This window comes from Fistularia commersonii, chromosome 9 (assembly GCF_037954325.1).
Source record: "Fistularia commersonii isolate RoL2024-O1a breed Wild chromosome 9, RoL_Fcom_v1.0, whole genome shotgun sequence".
Classification (NCBI taxonomy): domain Eukaryota; kingdom Metazoa; phylum Chordata; class Actinopteri; order Syngnathiformes; family Fistulariidae; genus Fistularia; species Fistularia commersonii.
The window spans coordinates 9,607,737-9,627,839 of record NC_141292.1 but is presented as its reverse complement, the minus strand read 5'-3'; the positions used below and the strand labels follow the sequence as shown (position 1 = coordinate 9,627,839).

Genomic DNA, 20,103 nt, shown 5'->3' with positions numbered 1-20,103 from the left:
GGCCGGACGGTCGCAGGGCCGTCTAATGATTTACAGCGTCTCTATCGGGTTTGCATAGTTAACATATACGACGGACTAGGAATGTCTGTCACACCTGCTGTTTGCCTTTTGAGTGTCTGGCATGATGATCTTCAGCACATGAATCTTTTTAATTCTAATAATCTTCTTCAAGTTTTATTGTCTTCATGAAATAATTATTAAGTTCAGATATTTCCAGATAAGGCCATCACTGGTTGGACTCAGCGCTGTTTCATCCTTATTACATAATCAACATGATACTCGCGTCCAAACGTGATCTAGAGCCTCTGCAACTGATCTCTCCTGATTGCGATGAAATTGAAATCATGCATACAAAAGCTGAGAAGAACATACAGGCCAATAACATGTCATCAGAAAGATAACAAAGAGCCATAACAGCACACTACTTTAATTTAGTCACATTTTTTGTGTAGCAAGCATGCCTTGAGTTGAAAAAAAAAAAAGAAACAACATACTGAGACCTGGATGACCTGAACAAGACATGATAGGACATAAACAGAGAGAAGATCATAAAACCCGCAACTCAAGTTGACATGTTAAGTTTCCAGACAAATGACATAACAGTGTAATTACTCTTGTCAAAATCTTCTACTCGTAGCAACTGGACTCGATTCTCTTCCCTTGAAAACGTTTCACCTCTCATCCGAGAGGCGTCTTCAGTTCGAATGGACTGTGGGGAGTTTCTGAATATAACCATAGGGAGGGCCACATTCAGCATAAAAAGTTAAACATAAATGCCAGATATTTACCAGCGAACCTATAAATCTCCTTTGGGCACACAAAACCGATAGAACCTTCATATTCTTAACCTTCTAGTTGAGACCAATTTGCATTCATCTGATTTTTTCCTGAATGTTCTTCGCCTTTGGGATATTGGTAGAAAAGCAGATAGTAGAAAGCACTGTATATCTGTCATTAAACACTTCCTGAAGATACGCTCTAGATAAAATGCCAGCCAAAGTACAGCAGCTGTTTCTACATCTTTGACTGGCGACACAAATCCATTCATCCAACACAGTAAGAGACATCTGCAGCGCTCCCTGGAGGTAACCCGTGGTAACATGTTCTGCAAAGGGAAGATTGTAAACAGTTACATGTTCAAAGAATCTGAATATCGACATTAATTCTTAGTTAAAATGGAAATACTATATATCACCAACTCAACACAAACACGCCGTAACTTAACATCTGTTTTGCTGTTTTTACGAATTCCCCGCAGGCCCTGCCCGGTCGGCCCAGATCACCTGCCGCTGGAAGTGAAATGTGCATTGCATAGTTACAGGTGTGCTGCTAGGATCGTAAATTAAGCCCAAAGAAAAAAAAATCGTTTATCCTTGGAAAAAGAGGAAAAATATAAGGGTCTGGATGTGAAGCTGTGGCTTTCGGCCCACTTTTGACCTCTGGCCTACGATTGAAATCTAGAAACGTTGGTGTATTAGCGGAGATCAAAATGAACGCAGGTTTGGCAGATTGGCAATGATGTGTTGCCCATGTCAACTGAGTAATAATGCTGTCTGTGGAGGTTCTCAGTCATCCAGTTCATGGTAAATTCTTGATAAAATCTTGTTCTCCTAGCAACTGTTCTTGATTCTCTTCCCGTAAAGACATTTCACCTCTCATCCGAGAGGCTTCTTCAGTTCAAACAGATTGTCGGGCGTTTCCAACTGCCGTCACTGTACTTGCATCTTTGTAAGAGTGTATCTTCGGAAAGTGTTTAATAACTGATATACAGTATTCTTTTCAATCTACTTATATCCCAAGGGACATAGAACTTCTAGGAAACAATCAGATGGAGGGAAGCTGGTCTCAACTACAATACATAGAATATCCAAGTTCCAAGTTCCAAGTTCCATGTGTTTTAATTTGTTTTCACTCTGTCCTCCACTTCAGCAAAACTTCAACAAAAATGAAATGCACGGTAACAGCAAGTTCTTCGTTCCCAACATTGTCGGATGACTATGAATTGGTTGGTTGCCACATCAACATGGATGGTAGTTTACATCTATGCCAGGATTAGCAGGTTCCATTGAGAATGATTGAAAATTATGAATCCACTTGTTTTGTTTTGTTTTGGAATCCAAACAATATACAAACAACTTCCTGTGTATATAAATATTCTTCTGTGGTATTTGTGGTACATTTATAGGTATTTTGCATGACAACAAATTGCCTCGCTAACACACCAACACACTCACTAACCAAAGCAATGGCCGCACACGGTCACATGTGAAGTATGGGTTGCCAGGGAGACGCCTCACGCAGTTTACATACAAACAATGAAAGGCACAATTAAATATCTGTTTTCATACATACTCATATCCTCAAAGCCACAAAGAGGAAATGACAATAGTATCATACTCTAGATAAAATCAAATAGACATTCTGGTCCATGTCCAAACAGGGCCGTTTACACGCAGGCAGATGTGAAGAGCAGTAAATTCAGTAGTGCAGCCTTGTTACATAGCGCAACATCACAAACATCTTTCCCGACCGTCTTGTTGCAGTGTTTATTGTTGCAGCAGTTCCGTTTTGAAGCGGTTTGTGCCTCCGCAGCCTGAGTAATACTGCAGCGAGCCGTACATGTGAAACACATGTGCTGTCTTAAATTAATGGGGTTCACAGTGTGACCTATTTACTTTGTTCCGCCCACATTTTCTCATTCTCCAGGAGTCTCTGTGAGCTGGGATCCCCGGGGTCCTCCAAGGCTCGCCAGAGAATTTGATTTGATGAACGGTGACAGACTTTCATGAGTGGATATTTTGCGGTACGAGTGGACCCACTTGAGCATCTGCTTCCGTGCAGTGAATGTATGTCCTGCTTAACATTAGGAGAAGGTGAAGCGCGGAGTCGTTCCATGGTGTGTTTTTTTTCTGGTTTCTGGTCTTGTTGGCCCACGTTTGCGAGCCTTGGTTGAAAGATGACAAATCTGCTTTATCTGTTGTCTCATCACCAGGGTTTTGTTATTTCCACGTATTAATCTGACAGTTTGATTTAAAGAAAACAACTCTGCAGCTATTAGATGTATTTATTTCATTTATCATTGTCTTTGCTTAATACGTTGGAAATTTTTTCACTGTTTTATATTTATCTTTTTACAAGTAAATCCACAGGTGAGGATAAGTTGATCTCATATTCAAAAAAAAGTTTTTCATTAATGCATTTAATTCCATTGCACTCTTTCCAGGCCCATGTCACCACCCATACTCGCCTTTTTCAGTTACTTTTGTTTTTTTTTTTTTTTCTCCAAGTTAAAGACAATATTGTTATATCAGTAGCAAAATAATTATTAAATCACAGAAATCCTCTAAAAATTGCTCCCCTTATCTGAAATTGGAATAATACATCCTCATCCATTTGTCCTTTTTCTTTTTTTACATGTATTGTCCATTCACCCAAACAAAATTGTTAAGTAAGTACTAAGTATCTTGTCTCACAGACTCCCTTTAAACATTTAAGCTGGCCTCATCCCCATTTAATCATATTAAGATTAACCATGAGGAATCTGGCTCCGTATGGCGGCAGGTAGCCTGATTCCCCAGTCGCTCTTGAAGTGGTCTCACAGGTTTTTATATTCACATTTGCGACAGACTACAAAACGTTAGCGCACACTCTCTTCCAGACGACCTCTACGGCCGTCCAAGATGGCTGGACGCTGGAGTCAAGAGAGTTTCTGTTTCCCGCTCGTCCCATCTGGTGAATTTATGAAAATGTGACCACATCTGAGCTGGGAATGAGTGTGCCTGTGCACGGAAACATTTCCTTCAGGAATTACAGTTCACTGTCTTACCCTTTTTTCTGTTTTTTTTTTTTTAGTCTCTCAGCTTTTTATTGGATGTGAGGTCTCACTTTGGGGGAATCCATTCCCCTTGAGAGAGGAAGCAAAAAAAAATAATCTCCCCGTTGTCATGTTGATATCCATCTTTATGACAGGGTTGAGGAGAGACGCCCAAATCAGTGTGAACTGACTCGGACGTGGATGTGGGGGACCGATTAGTGAGTGATGATTTTTTTTTTTTTTTTCCCCTGATGTTTTAATTGCATTGGGGAAACTCATCATTGCAAAGTTAATACCCAGGGAGCTCGCCGTCTGCTGTCTGTCGGCAATTTCCTCTCATTCCTGTATTACCCCTCTCATTTTCCGTCACGACCACAAGCGCGCTCTGTCATGACTCCCGGGAACACTGGCATCTCATTTAAACTGCAGCAGCATCCATTAGTTACAGAGGAGGGAGGATGGATGGAGGTGGGGGTGGTGGTGGCTATTTAAGGGTTAGGGTTGAAGCAATGAGGTTCTGACCTAAACACTCCTCACACTCTAACAGATATTTACTCCCCCTCTTTCTCCCCCCTCACCCCCCTTCCTCTCTCTTTTTCTCTCTCTCTCTCTCCCTCACTCTCTTGCCTTCCACTCGGGCAGCGCAGACAGCTATAAGAGCGGCGAGAGCCGAGCCGAAAGGTACAAGGAAGCTGTTTTGTTTTTTTGGGCCGAGGACCGGGAGCTGCCAGTGCGGGAGACAAAGCATCAGAACGCGTCATGACCTCTTGAACTGAGACCCCTTCCCCACTTTATTCACTCTGCAGAAGACTGTGAGAAGCACAGGTAGGACTATATTCAAGTTGCTTTTATTGAGTCTTTCTATGGCAGCAGACATGCAGAGCTGCTGTATTCAGTCATTCTAATCTAGGATTTTACATTTATTACACAAAAAAAGTCCCAGTACTGAACTGAAACCAATGCGTTTTGTAGTTGCAGTTACAAGCCAATAAAGGAATAATTACCAGTAATCTCCTCATTATTCTATTGTTAATGTAATATAATCAATTAAACAATAGTTTTTATTGACCAATAAATCTCACATCATTGAACTTTGTAACCAATAAAACTTGTAATGGGATGCAACCGAATTATAATTCAGATTGTAGTCTTTTGTTCAAAAGTGATTCCAAGCAAGTTTATGATAACTTATTGCATTATGTGCAAGCACTTATTACATTGTGGGCTTATTGTTATTACATGAAGAATAGAACATATGTGATTTCATCGGCAGTTATTACATAATAGTGCAATGAGTGTATTCCTATATACTTGTGCATTGGTCACAAGGTTGAGTTTGTATTGGATTTGTATCTTCATCCATATGTATGTAATAGGAGGCGGCTTAAAAACATTAATCAAGAGACAGTTGATGCTTGACCCTTTACTGTCTATTGATAAATGTTACTGTTACTGACCCCTGTGCATGCAACGTGAATAGCAATTTGACTTTTGGTGAAACATATTTCACAGGACTTTTTTATGCCGGGGGAAAATAAAATCCCAGATCTATATCTTATTGGACAGACAGATGATGACGTTTCCTTTTGGGGGATTTTTTTTTGGCAACAAAGAAAACGTAATGACTTACAGTATAACTTAAAACATAATAACATCATGTGGTGAATTTGGTAATCTGATAATATCATATATTATGGAGCCATGTTTACATATTTATAGACTCTCAGCAAAAAAATGTGTCCATGTGTACGTGCATGCTGGGAAAAGCGTGTGTTCCTTCTCCGTCCTTGTGAGAATTTGCAGCCTGATGATTCATCACAATTACTTGGGGTTTTCTTTGTGTTTTTTCATTTTTCCATCTTGGAGATTAAAAAAGTGGGTGACGGTATGGGGATTGCCAGTGTGGGCAAAAAAAAAAAAATCCATTTACTGTTCTAACTCTGCTTGATTGAAACCTAAAGCTGGCTCAGGGTGGTTTTAACTGCTGTTTGATCCTTTGCATGGTGGATTTGAGTCACCGGTTCCAGTTCACACTTAGTGGAAATGGATATTTCAGCCGAGGAGTCCAACCATCGGCCCATCGACCTTATTCCAGCTTCTCTTCTTGTCTTGGTCTTGACCAAACGGTCTGTTCCGGAGCCGTTTGGGATGCTTCACAGCCTCTCCGTTACGTGCCCGCCGTCCCCGGGATGTGGCCGTGCAGAGGAGAGGGAAAGTTGTCCGCGTGACCAAACTGCTGTCAGACACAGCTGGTTCAGGAGCCGCAGCTCCTCCAGGGCTCGTCCTGTGCCGGTTCCCTGCGCGTGACCTCGGCGCAGAGAGCCACGGGTTCATTACAACCCAGCACAGCACGCTCGGGCATTCATGTAAAAAATATCCAACCTTTTTTTTTTCCATTTTTGTTTGCGCGTGTCCCATTTTTAGGGTAGGTTTGGATTACGACTTGGAGGACGTGCAGCCCGAATGTGCGTTCACATGAAATATGAACTTACAAACTAAACGATACTGTTATATCTATTTTTGAATGGTGTTCAAATATTAGGTGAAATCATTTTTCTGTGGTTCCACGTAACCAAATGATTCCTAGGTGTGCTGGGCTCGACTCACCTTCGTGACCATGTCAAGACCGGAGGCGTTCAGAATTGTAAATCTGCCACAGGGTGTGCAGAACCAGGTGTGCTGGTCATTACTACCCCCCTCCCCCCCTTCACAGATGGAAGCAGTTCAACTTCATGCAAATGAAAATGTAACTTTACTTTCCAGGGTTTGGGGTAGTTTCTGAATTGATAAGTGATCGATTTTTGATGATAATAATAGAAGAGAATTTCAACTGTAACTATTGTTTGCAAAGTGCGAGTCCTTGCATGAAATGTTTTGGTTGGTTTGTTCAAAATAGTATAATTAAGATAAATAATATATCTCATAGTGGAGAGGAGGTGGTAAGGTGGTTACTGCTGTCACCGCACAGCAAGAAGCTCCCTGGTTTGATTCCAATTGGAGGCATCTGTGTGGAGTTTGCAAGTTCTCCAGTGTAATTATGCTTTCGGTTCCTTGGAGACCCTAAATTGTTCAGATAGATAATTAATGAATGAATGGTAATGTATAATATATTGAGATGAGAAGAGATGAGAACAACTTTATTAATCCCGAAGGAAATTGTTGTGCCAGAGTTTCAAGTAAAAAAAAACCCAACATGACAGTAATAGATAATAGTAGAAAGGAGGAAGAATAAGAAATATAATGAAATATGAATTGTATAAGAAATATAATGAAATATGAACCTCAGCTGTCACTAGTGACATCATATGCCTGTCAGTAGATGTACTAAAATCCATTGCACAACTTGCGACAAACCAAATGTTAGGATTAATGTGGGGAATTAACACGCAGCAGCCCATTGAATATTTCACATTGGACATTTTGACCTTTAAAATGTTCAATTCAGTAGCAGTGTATCTGGAAAAGATGCAAGTCCATGAAATGGTCAGGCTGATATATAGCTTCAACTCAAAAGGCGACCAAAAGTTAAAAAGAATTCATCTGGATTTCATATTAGCTGAAATTCATGTGTCGTGTTCTCACTTCTACTGGCATTTTTATGTGACATCCTTGAACCACACCAAAGTTTAGGCGAAATGCTCCCAACCTGACCAGCAGGGCGTGCTAATATCAACCAAACTTTCTACATTGGAGTTTGCGGCAAGGAACTCCCCAAAGACAAAGTACTGACCGTCCTATCAATATGAAACATCTCGTAGATGTTTTTATCTATCGCCGATGCTAGACATCCACATGCTCAATTGCATTTTAAAAAAATAAAACGTTTTTGGTTCGGTTGCGTGCCGGAGGGAGGGGGGTACGGACATTTTCACTTGCAAAGTTATTACATTTTATTATTTGTTTAGTCTATGTAAAAAGTCACCATTTATCTAATTACGCTTTTTTCGTTTGGTTAAAGGATTTCCTCGAGCGTAAAGAAACCATGTCCGTCTTCACAGATGTACCTTTTAAAAGGATGGCCTGGTATGTGTCCCCTGCTGCGGTGACCGAATTTTTAAATCGCCGCCGTTGCGTTTTCTATTATCGTTGTATCAGCTACAGTCACTTCCCCAATTACACTTCCTGAGATGATTTCCAGATGCTCGGCTCCCCAGACCTGTGCTCCGCCATCCATGGAAAATAAGAAATGCCAGTATCACAGATGAACAAACAAGCAGACGGAGTGGATTAATCTTCACCGCCGACCAGAATCCTGTCACAGAGCTGTCGGCCGCAAATGTTTTCCTAAAGACGCACATCCAGACGACGTGCCGCGTTGTTTTTTCACGCCTAGAATGCGAACCAAAGACGAGAGGCTTTCAGCCGCTGGTTCGCTCATAGATGGAGGTCATAACATAGAGCAAATCGACCACGTAATTCAAATAAAAGCACTTTCAGTTTTGCAGAGGCAGCGGAGCAACAATGTGGATACAGAAAGTACTTCAATTCCTTTTTGTTTTTTCTTTGACTAGGCAAAACAGATGTCTTCACTTCAGGTCCAACATTCCCAGTTTCCCTTTTCACGCGGGAAAATTCCCGTCTGGCTGCCAGTATTAGGGGAAGACTTCTGAAACTATTCTGGATTATAACTTAACGAACAGGTTATATTTATTTCAATCCCCATCCCACAAACTGTCGCTCTCCGTCAGCCTCATGTCCGCCGTGATCGATGTTCTATTTCATCCGAGTAATATCAAAAGCGCTTGTGTGTAACGGTGATATTACAAATATATGCGGGATACATCAAACCACCGATAAAACCAAAAACAGCTGAGACGGTGGAGACGGGGCTGAGCTTAGAATTCATTCCTTAGCGATTTCTAAATCTGCAGATTATCAGCCATGCTGTGTTGGTGAGGGTCAAAACACACTGGGAGATATAGTTTACAGCTCTGGCCGTAAGCTACCTTTATCTTAACCGCTTCCCAGATGTGTTAGAACTTGTGAAACTCAAGCTTGGTTTTATATCTGTGGTTTCACGGATTATGTGACAGGGTAAGGGGGGGGGGGCTTCAGGTCAGAAGTCAAGTCAGGGTTCACAACAACAAAGTATGGAAATAAGGATGGATGAGAGGGTTCTGCCTTCATAACTACACTGCTGGTCCAACAGATTTAAGGCTCCAGGGTGACAGTAATGGGAAATATTTGTGACACCACCTTAAATGAGGTGATAACTTACAGCAGTACAGACGAGTTAAAAGTCGACTTTCCTCCTCATCTGCAATAAAATGATCATGTGTCCCATTTTTAGTTTACTGAGTTCAAGGACAAGACTGAGTGCGGCAATGTATTCACAGCCCAGGTTTAGAAAAGAAAACAAAATTAGCAAAAAAAAAAAGGTGACGGATGCCGATTGGAACGTAACCTCGCTTTCACCTCATTGAACATAGTTGATCTCTCTATATCTGTGTCATTGATCAGCAGCTGTTATTGGTTGATTGCTCGGATTCAAATGACGAGTTCCAACTTAAGCATCCCTTGATCAGATGACATATTAGAAAATACATAGATGTTACAGTACTTCTGTTTTACGGATATTACTTCAATAAAAAAAGACTTCTTGGGGTTAGAAGAAGAAGAAACACCTTTATTGTCACATTCAGTTTTACACAGAGCAAAACATCTGCGAAATCTGACCACTGCATTTAATCCATCGTGGATGAACCATGACCGGAAGGCAGCTTCTGAGCAGCGGCAGGGGAGCAGTTAGTGGTTGAGTGTTTTGCTCAACAACACTTCGAATGGGTAATCGAAACCGAGAATGTTCGATTTCAAGGACGACCGCTCGAAACCCCCTGCTCCACGCCGCCCCTTCATGAATATATGAGGATCTGTTTGCATTAATGTAAACTTGATCGAAAGCCTTTCATTTTACAATTACAACTTCCTTGTGATGTGACTAAGGAAGGATTATCATTGGCCTCATCAGGCTGTTTGACTAATGGTGGATTTTCCACTGTTATCTAAGGTTGTAGGTAAGCGTGTTTAGCATTTGAGACAGTTTTGATTGATTACTGAAATGAGTCATTCTGATTTAGAGGTTAATATGGATATTGATGTTGTAGAATGCTATTTTGGTAAATATGGTCTTGGGCTACATTTGATTTGTTTGGTTTTAAATACATTTGTGGCAAGTTGGATGGCTTTATGGGACTGGCAGGAATCCCTGACCAGCTGGCTGTGAGGCCCACCTGGTTCAACGCAAGTTACCGGAGTTGTGTGCAGCTATTTGGGTTGGAAATCTGGATGTTTATTGTTGCAGTCATTAGGGGTTGACGGAGCATTTAGAGATGGGGGGGTTTTGTGTTGAACTTGTTTAATCCTGGTTGGCAGACACAGAAGCGGCTTGCACAGCTGAAGAGCTCTGATTGATGTCCAGGACTTCTTCTTTTTTTTGCTTTTCCCTTCAGGGGTCGCCACAGCAAATCAACCTTCTCCATCTAACCCTATTCTCAGTATCCTTCTCTCTCACACCAGCTAGCTTCCTTCATATCCTCTCTCAGTACATCCATAAATCTTCTCTTTGGTCTTCCTTGAGACCTCCTGCCTGGCAGCTCCGATTCCAGCATCCGTCTAGCAATATATTCACTCTCCCTCTTCTGTCCATGACCCAACCATCTCAGTCTGGCTTCTCTGACCTTCTCTCCAAAACATCTAACATGTGCCGTTCCTCTGATAGACTCATTCCTGATCCTATCCATCCTGGTCACTCCCAAAGAGAACCATAGCATCTTCATCTCTGCCACCTCATTACGTTACTTTACAGTCATTTGGCAGATGCTTTATCCAAAGCGACTTACAAAACGTGCAATTCAGTCACCGAAGATCCAAAGTACCAGTAGTCGGAAGTCAGAAGTGACCACTCTACCAAATAGCCATCTCAGAACCATATGCATACATACATTCGTTTCATCTTTTTTTTTTTTTTTTTTTCCGGGTGGGGTTGGGGGCTAAGCGCGATCAGTGGGGTAGTGCTTGGTGAAGAGGTATGTTTTCAGCTCACGGCAAAAGATGGGCCAGGACCCCGCTGTTCTGACCTTTTTCTGGAGTTCCTTCCAACGCTGTGGAGCCAAGGCCGAGAAGAGCCGTGATCGATTTGATCGGCAGCCGGGGGCTCTGAGTGATGGGGTGGACGGTCACCCTGAGGTGGCAGATCGCAGGGGACGGGTAGGGACATGTGGCTTGACCATATCCTCGAGATAAGACGGGGCTGTCCCATTCACTGCCTGGTAGGCCAGCACCAGGGACTTTAACTTGAAGCGTGCCAGTGTAGGGACATAAGAAGGGGAGTTGTGTGAGAGAATTTGGGACGGTCGAACACCAGGTGGGCTGCGGCTTTCTGAATAAGCTCCAGAGGGCTAATGGTCACCGCTTGGGCACCGGCAAGTTCCAGTAGTCCAGACGTGAGATGACTAGAGCCTGGATGAGTACCTGCGATGTATCCTCTATGAGGAATCTGCGGATCTTCCTGACCTCTAGCTCTGCCTCCTCTCTTTCGTGACTGACGTTCAGGACGGACCAGTAAATACACCATTCCAGTACACCAGCCTACCATTCCGTGGCAAGCTGGCTTTAAGCAAAGTAATCTAATCAAGGATAAGTTGCTCTCAGGATTGTGCTCTTTAGAGGATGATTTTAATTCGATAGTTAATGAACAAGGGAAACCCAGGGGGATTCTTTCTCAGCACGAAATGTTAAACTGAGGGCAAACCCCCCCCGTTACGACAGCTAACGGTGCACGTCGGTGTCACACATCAAGCACAACATCATACAGCTTTTCAACAATGGGGTTCTCTAACCCAGAACCAGGAGGAGCTCCTCACAGTCATCATCACTTCCAAAGGATTCCGCCGTCCAGTCTCCCCACCGCACGCTACAGTACTTTAAGTACTTTGATTTAACGTGACCTCTTGAATTCAAGTCTCAATAAAAGATCACAATGGAGGTCTGGAGCTTTTTAGTCATCGGTTAGAGACTATTTAGACGAGCATGACTTCAGTCTATCTTTCTCCATGCCAGAAATATCAGACCTCATCCGTCATTCCAATCAAAGTCTTCTCACTAACAACGGCATGTACAGAAAGAAAGAGCAGACAGAGACTCAACATCTAAACATCTACTTTAGTTACCTGATGGTTTAACAACGACATTCTCCAAAAGCGATCGTTTCCAGACGCGTCGATACCAGGTGCACCGCACGTCTTCTCGCAGCCGTAGCCACACGTACAGCTTTCCTCTGGAAACCTATTAATCATATCTGTCGGCAGCTACCAGTCAGAATTTGCAGAATTTGCAGACAGCACGATTGTCACTGGCAGTGCTGCTCCCCATTCATACACGCACGTCGGCCGCAGGGAAAACTTACAATCTGGATCATCTTTGCTGTTGGTAAAGGATGAAAAACTAGGCAATTCGCTGTAGGCTGAGGGAGAAAACAAATGAGATTTACAAACAGACAGGAGAATCTACTCTGCAGATTTTGTGCTGTGAGTAATTCTGTACGTTTGACATAATTTTGGCCCCTGGTTTGCTCCTAGAAGTTAGAGAGAAGCGAGCACATGGACGGTTTGGTCTCTCTGGGCTTTCTCAGAACTCTCCGGGTGACTGGATAATCGAAGGATGCTTTCCCGCACCGAAGGAAGAGGCTTGTCATTAACTCTAATTTGTTTGCCACAAATTACAGTGTTCTTTGTGTCCAGCTGATGAAGTCATTCAAGAGGGTTTTGAGGGTTGAAGCAGCACCATTAATGGGATGAATTATGGAGTTTTTGTTATTTTTTTTCAACTTTTCACACCATTCCACGCTATTGTTTGTGTAAATGCCGGTGGGTTTGCCAACAACAGGCTCTGACATCCTGAGCAGCTGAGATTCTGATGTGCCAGATGACGTGTGGCTTCTTTGAATACTGACCTCTTCAGAGAAGGTTTACGTCATGCTTTGACTGTGGCTTTCATATTTGTTTTTTGGGTTTATTTCTATCGACTTTTTATACGACTGGAACTTACGTTTGTAACATAATAACTGGATCCTGCAACATCAGACTTGGGTTATCATCAGATCCAGGTTCAGTGTGTGTGGGCAATGCCCTCGGGGGAGAGTTTCTCCATATCGTGTGTGTGTGGGCACCGCCGGTGGTCAAAAAACCCAACCCGCATCCCCCCCCCCAAAAAATGTTCACAGTGTTTGGTTTACAGCAAATTGGTCATAAATTACTTATTAACCAAGTTTGTTCTCTCACCGAGAGAGGATTTAGAACTGTGTTATTCTCTCTGTAAATAATTTTGACCTCTTTGTAGCGCCCACTGGCTCCTGGGAAGAGCCAGACAGCGTCTCATACGGGGTCTGTTTCGCCTCTGGTTAACTGATGACACTGTAACCATTGTAACATCATCACTGGCTTTCCAATATGTTTACATGCGCAGATTAGTTTATGGCAGGTTCAGCAAATTATGTGCAACAGACAGCCATTAAACATATTTACTGGTACTTGGGGATAAATTGCGGGTCACGTTCATTGTCAGGAAACGGGACGATTTCGAGATACGAAGATCTAGAGACCTGCCGCTGAGTGACACTCCAATATATGAATTAATTTGATGTTGTGAAAAGGTTGGTGCTGTTTCCGTCTCTCCTGAATGAAGCTGGAGATTATACAATTGTAAATAATGCTGAATCATTTGTCCGGGAAATGCATACTGAGTGCACCCAACACAAACAGAATCCAGATGTTTGTGGGTGTTTGTGTTTTGTTCCAGCACAAAAGGGTTAGTTGTCCACTCACTAACCTGGTCTGGGTGGCCTCGGGGATTAACAAACTGTTTGATCCAAGGAAAGTTTTCATTTTGATGGGTCATGTTGATATTTTCGCCAAATTTCGTCCAATTGCTGTTCAGAAAACCATAACCTGTGCACCTTCAATTTCATTTCGTGAACATTCAACAAAAACATACGGCGGTGACATCTGCTTGACCGACTCCTTTCTTTTCTTTTCCAGATCTGTCAATAATCACCCGAAATTTGTCTTCTGAGGACACAACGAGCTTTTGGAAGTTTTGGCAATTCTTCCTCTAACATGGCGGCCAAAGGTCTTCTAAGATACATCCTCCTGACCGCTCTCCTCTTCTCGTCTAATGCTGGATTGGTGAAGAAAATCCTGCGCCATCGACGACAGACTCTAGGAACCCCTAAAGAACTCAACCTCACGCTACCCAATGCGGAGCATCCTGTGGTGTTCAATCATGTCTACAATGTTAACGTTCCCGTCAGCTCGCTATGCACCGTGAAACTGGACACTTCAGACGGCGCCGAGCTCCAACCGAAGGACGCGACCGTCTCCACGGACCATCACTCCACCGAGCATACCCTTGATGGAGAGAACCAAATCGTCTTCACCCACCGCATCAACATCCCGCGGCAGGCGTGCGGCTGCGAGGACAGCCTGCCGGGCCTGAAAGACCTCATAAGCCGGATAGAAATGCTGGAGGGGGAGGTTTCCACACTGAGAACGCAGTGCAACGGCGCTTGTTGTGGCACTCAGGTTACAGGTAAAACACGTGTTATGCCCAATTATCACGCGGCGCAGGAAATAGAACCGTTTACTAACATTAGACAGTGTGAACATGAAAAACTGAAATCTCACATCGTTACCACGCACATCTGCTCCGCTCATCTCTTCAAGGAACCCGTGGAATTCACTGCGGAGGCATAATTTTCTCAGCAGTATTCGAGATCAACCGGCAGACATGATTTACACCGGTTCTATTAGCAGAGAGATTGCGGAGCATGTTCTCCAGCCGACGCTAAAAATAAAGTTTCACCTTTTTTGACCGCGAAGTTCCGCTAAGTGCTTTTCTTGGAATCAGGTTCTCCAGCTTGTTGGTCAGTTACACGGCAACCTCCTGCGGGACTTTTGTATTTGCGCAAACATAGAGAACAGTTTTAAAAGAGTTTAAAAAAAAGGAAAAATCCTTGACTTTTAGGTTGTTGTTCTTCCTTTTTTTTCTCATAAAGTCATGCTTTTGGATTCTGATGGGCTAGAACATCCTTGCTGGTCAGTCTCAGGAGAGGATTTGTACAGACAACATGAAACATATCCTATTGGACAGGAAGATAACTACAGTTATTTGTTATAAAAGAAAGATATATATTGCTGTAGATAGCATCTCACCGAGCACTGAATTATGCAGAATATATGAAGTAAAATCCCAACTTTTCCCGATCCATCAAAGGTGGCACAGTAACAAAGCCTTTCTGCAATGGTCATGGAAACTACAGTGCTGAAATCTGCGGCTGCAGATGTGAGACCGGCTGGAAGGGCCCCAACTGCACCGAGCCCGAGTGTCCCGGCGACTGCCAGGGCCGGGGCCACTGCCACGATGGAAAATGTGAGTGCTTCAAGGGTTTCTCCGGAGAAGACTGCGCGCTTGAGGTTTGTTCTGTGGACTGCGGCGCACATGGCGAATGCGTGGGCGGCGTTTGCATCTGCTTGGACGGTTTCTTCGGCGAACGCTGCTCCCAGTCCAAATGCCCGAACAACTGCAACGGCCGCGGCCACTGTAAAGACAAACGCTGCGTGTGCGACGAACCGTGGACGGGTTCCGATTGTTCCGAGGTCATGTGTCCCAAAGCCTGTAATGACCGCGGGCGTTGCGCGAACGGCACCTGCCAATGTAACCAGGGCTACACGGGTAAGGACTGCGGCGAGCGCATCTGCCCCAATAACTGCCATGGCAACGGATTTTGTGTCGACGGCGAGTGCATCTGCACCGCTGGCTACAGTGGAGAAGACTGCTCTCAGCTCACCTGCCTCAAGGACTGTAACGGCAGAGGTACGTGCTTCAATGGGATGTGCACGTGTGACCCCGGATACCAGGGCGAAGACTGCAGCCAGTTGGCATGTCTGAACAACTGCAACAACAGAGGCCAGTGTATAAATGGACGGTGCGCGTGCGACGTCAGTTTCCAGGGAGACGACTGCTCCGAGCTGTCGTGTCCGAGGAACTGCCAAAACAGGGGGCGCTGTGTCAACGGCCAGTGTGTTTGCGAGGAAGACTTCGCCGGCGAAGACTGCAGCGTCAGGACCTGCCCTTCGAGCTGCTACGGCCGCGGGGAGTGTGTCGACGGACGCTGCGAGTGTCACGTCGGCTTCACCGGAACGGACTGCGGAGAACTGAGCTGTCCTAACAGTTGCCAGTACCGCGGCAGGTGCGTCGACGGGCAGTGCGTTTGCGACGAAGGCTTCGCCGGGGACGACTGCGGCCAGACGGCTTGTCCCAACGACTGCCACACCCGTGGCAAGTGTACGGATGGCAAATGCGTTTGCCAGGAGGGCTACTCTGGAGAGGACTGCTCGGTGCTCTCCTGCCCCGAGAACTGCAACAACAGGGGGCGCTGCATCAAGGGAAGGTGCACCTGCGAGAGTGGATACGAAGGGGAAAGCTGCTCACAACTGAGCTGTCTCAATAGTTGCCACGACAAAGGTCAATGCGTGAACGGCCAGTGTGTCTGTGACGAGGGATACATTGGCAAGGACTGCTCTGAAGGTGAGACACTCTGCTCTCTCCATTAAGCCATGACACGTACGTGGCTGATTGCAATTTGCAAACTAGACTTTTATTGGGTTTTATCAGGAGGAATATTTATCAATTAATGAATTCATTCATTCATTCATGAATTTTTTATTCAATTACGTTTTTTATTCAACGACTATCATAAATCTTTCATCCTACATTTCATTCAACTTATTTTTACGATGTCTAGTTGCATCCAGTGAAGGCTTTGGGAATTTCTGCAATCCCAAGGTGACCTAGGAAATAGTAATGAATGCAAATGAATAAATTCAAATGAAAATCTCTAGTTATTCAGTCATAGGAAAATAAGAGTTTCTTAATTCTGTGCTATTTTACGAGTCATTCACCTCCAACCTTGACAGAAAGCAATAAGATGAATATTAATCCGTGTTGCACAGTGTGTGCCATTGCCTGCACTCTTTCACACTGCTTCGGCCGGTCCACGGCCAGATGTAGCTCTGGACTCCTCATTAGCTGTGTGCGGTGAATATTCTGCAACCGACGGTGGAAACTGTCCCAGGCAACACCTACAGGAACATTTTTTGCTTTCCCAGTGTCTCCTCCAAAGGACCTCAGTGTAGGCGGGGTCACTGCGGACACGGTGGAGCTGACATGGAGCAACGAGATGCTGGTGACTGAATACCTGGTGGCTTATGAGCCCACCAGGGAGGGCGGCCTCAGGCAGGAGTTTGTTGTACCCGGGGATAAAACCTCTGCCACGATCAAGGGGCTCGAGCCAGGCCTGGAGTATCAGATAAACGTCTATGCCGTTCTGAGCAACAAAAGGAGCATTCCTGTCAGTGCCAGGGTTGCTACAGGTAACGGTCGTCGCCATACTTGGAACAGGAATGGGGTCATCCATCGATCGCCCAATCATGTCCATGCTTCTTTTCATATTTTAAACCCTGGAACATGACAGGGCGCTGGAAGATGACCCAGATTATTGATGTCTTCATTGAACATTTAACTGACCCTCACTAAGATCATCCTCAAATGACATAGAAACTTGAAAATAAGCAACAAGTTGGAATCCTGCTTGATGTACTGTATAAATATGTATTTTTTCTTTTAAACTAATTTTCCTTTTTGATATTTTTGGTTTGCTTTTGGCGTTCCCCCAGCTCTTCCAGCGCCTGGTGGTTTGAGATTCACCTCCGTGAGGGAGACCTCGGTGGAGGTCACGTGGGATCACCTTGACATCCCCTTTGATGGCTGGGAGATCTATTTCCGCCATACGGTCAGTTTTTCCCCCCTTTTAAAGGCCCGGTCTGTGTTTTATTAACCTTCCCTGAGAAAAGAAGGAGCAGCTGTCATCTGTCGGGACTCTGAGGAAAAAGCATGGATTTATTGAACTGGTAACCATTTAAATGGCTTTGGCATATGAAAATCCCTGCGAGTGCAAGTCTGAATGTCGGAGAACTTAGGGATACATTTTGCCACTCACAACCTCAAGACTCTATTAAAAGTAAATCCCTAAACCTAATATTACATCATAGACCTTTCTATGAAAAAATTTTATGCTGAGTCAACACCCAGTGGTGGACTGGTCCAAGAGTGAAAATGGGTGGAGGCGCCAGTGCGCATTAATGCATACGGCATGATTAAGTAGTAACCACTTCTAGTTGAGATTAAAATGTTATATCGCTGTTATTACTCAACCCCTGAGGAGGTGCTTTATCTCGTTCTTTTTACGATGAATTCTCCCAAAGGGCATCCCAGGTACCAGCAGCGGGCTTGTCTGCTGTATTTCTTAAAATGCGCCATCCTTTTTGTGACTGCTTTGTTTATTTTTAAAAGACCAAATACCATTTTTTAACTCATCTTATTTTCAACAATCATCCTAAAATCTTTGACAGGACATCTGGTGAGGGACAGCAACTAAATGCCAATAAGCTGCATGTGACCTGGAAGGCTAATGAAAACAAAATGCTCATTGACATCTTGAATTTCTTAACTTTTCTAAACATCTGATGTCATGTCGGTTTTTCTGTTTTATTTTTTTTTCCAGAAAGAGGAAAATGGAAAAGTTGTCAGCATCCTCCCATCCTCTCAAAATCAGTTTGTCCAGTCGGGCCTGGGACCAGGGCAGGAGTATGAGGTCTCCATCAACATCATCAAGAACAACACCAGGGGACCCACGATGGCCAAAAAAGTCACAACCAGTGAGTTTTGAGTGCAAAAGTCACGGTCAGAGATGGTAACAGTGATGTCATATCCTGCTCTTCTGGGCAGATCCTGAATGACTGCACTTGACAAAGACAGAAAGGAGCAATGATGCGTAAGTCCATAACGAAAAGACGGTAAAGGAGGAAATCCCCGCTGATTCTGGAAAAAAAAAGTAACTCAAGCGAGGTTCAACCTCAGCTTAGCATGGCCCAGCACAATAATCGGCTTCAGCGGCACTAAATCATTTTTTAGCGGTGGCCCCCTCAAACTTTTATTGCGGTGTTACTCCATATGTCATGCTGTGAAACATGTGCCGGGTGCCGAGGCGATCGATGCGACATGCTGGTCTACATGGCCGTCTTTGTGCGCCGAGAATGACTGATTGTCCCAGCCCGTGCTCACAGACTCGGAGTTTTTGCCCTGTTTCATTTAATGGCGTCGTGCATAACAGTTGCATGTTTCACATGCGTCCATCTGTCTGTTAGCAGCTGCGTGCATGAACCTGGAAAGGGGACCCAGTAAGGTGGTGCAGGTCTGGATCACGAGGCGGATGCTTTCATTGCTTTCTGCTAGATGAGGCATTTTAATGGATGGATTGCTCAAAGGCCAGAGCGGGACATATGGCACCGAATACGAGATGCCATTGTTCTGCGTGACTCACTCTTACGGCTGTAACTTTCACACAGTCGCACACGCAACAGACATACACTCAAACACACAAACGCATGCGACCGTCTTTTTTTTCTTCACCAGACTGTCTCCTTTCACACAATATAACTGTCTAAGCCAACGGCCTTTTCTCTCATGTTCGTCTAACCTGCCCACTGAAATAGAAAGAGACCTTAGAGTTTCAGTTTTCAGGAGGGAGACAAAAAGGCGACCCACATCTGCTTGATCTATTTCAACATTTATATAACTACACTCAATCAGCCTCAGTGGAATATATATATGCACACACATATACGTATATATACACATGTATGTATGTGTATGTATATATGTATGCATATATATGTGTGTGTGTGTGTGTGTGTATATGATTGTTCAGAGGCAGGGCTGCATGACATTTGGAAAAAAAAATTGACCTTGTATTTTCTCTGTAATACATTTCATCGCCACTCCAGTTCCCATAACCAGCCTGAACTCCAGTTTTTTGTTTCACACACACAACTCTGACAAACAAAAAAAACCACAGGCGGTGCTCATTTTAAGGTCGAGGTTTGGGTTTGCTGGAGATTAGTCATGGAAAAGAAGGAACAAAACTGTGTCACGGTGTTTTTAATCAGCCAAAGTTAACAGTGTGTGTCCAGAGCACGGCTGTATTCAGATTTTTCTAATGCGAGCGGGTAAACACTCATTGTTTTCAGGTAATGAGCTGGTGAGTGAATTCTTGGCACCTTTTAAAAGCTTGTGTGAAGCTGGATTTCGGAGATTTGTGCCGCTGATTTGCGTTGCACGCCGTCTCACCCTGCATGGAACACCCCTGAAATAGCATATTTATGGATATCTATGTA

At 44.0% G+C, this 20,103-nt stretch overlaps 1 protein-coding gene across 7 annotated transcripts in view; it reads left to right on the top strand.

Moving 5' to 3' along the window:
• LOC147231155 (tenascin-like) overlaps positions 1-20,103 on the top strand; it is a 49,179-nt gene that overhangs the window by 9,025 nt on the left and 20,051 nt on the right. For 6 of the 7 annotated variants that reach the window (XM_086152364.1, XM_086152361.1, XM_086152360.1 and 3 more), the window contains exons 1-6: positions 4,454-4,639; positions 13,849-14,398; positions 15,083-16,396; positions 16,978-17,241; positions 17,545-17,660; positions 18,432-18,585. In XM_086152364.1, the coding sequence (XP_086008490.1) occupies positions 13,927-14,398; positions 15,083-16,396; positions 16,978-17,241; positions 17,545-17,660; positions 18,432-18,585 (2,320 nt within the window). In that variant the 5' untranslated portion in view covers positions 4,454-4,639; positions 13,849-13,926. Of the gene's footprint in view, positions 1-4,453; positions 4,640-13,848; positions 14,399-15,082; positions 16,397-16,977; positions 17,242-17,544; positions 17,661-18,431; positions 18,586-20,103 lie in introns of those variants that run through there. The other variant, XM_086152358.1, reaches the window with a different exon arrangement.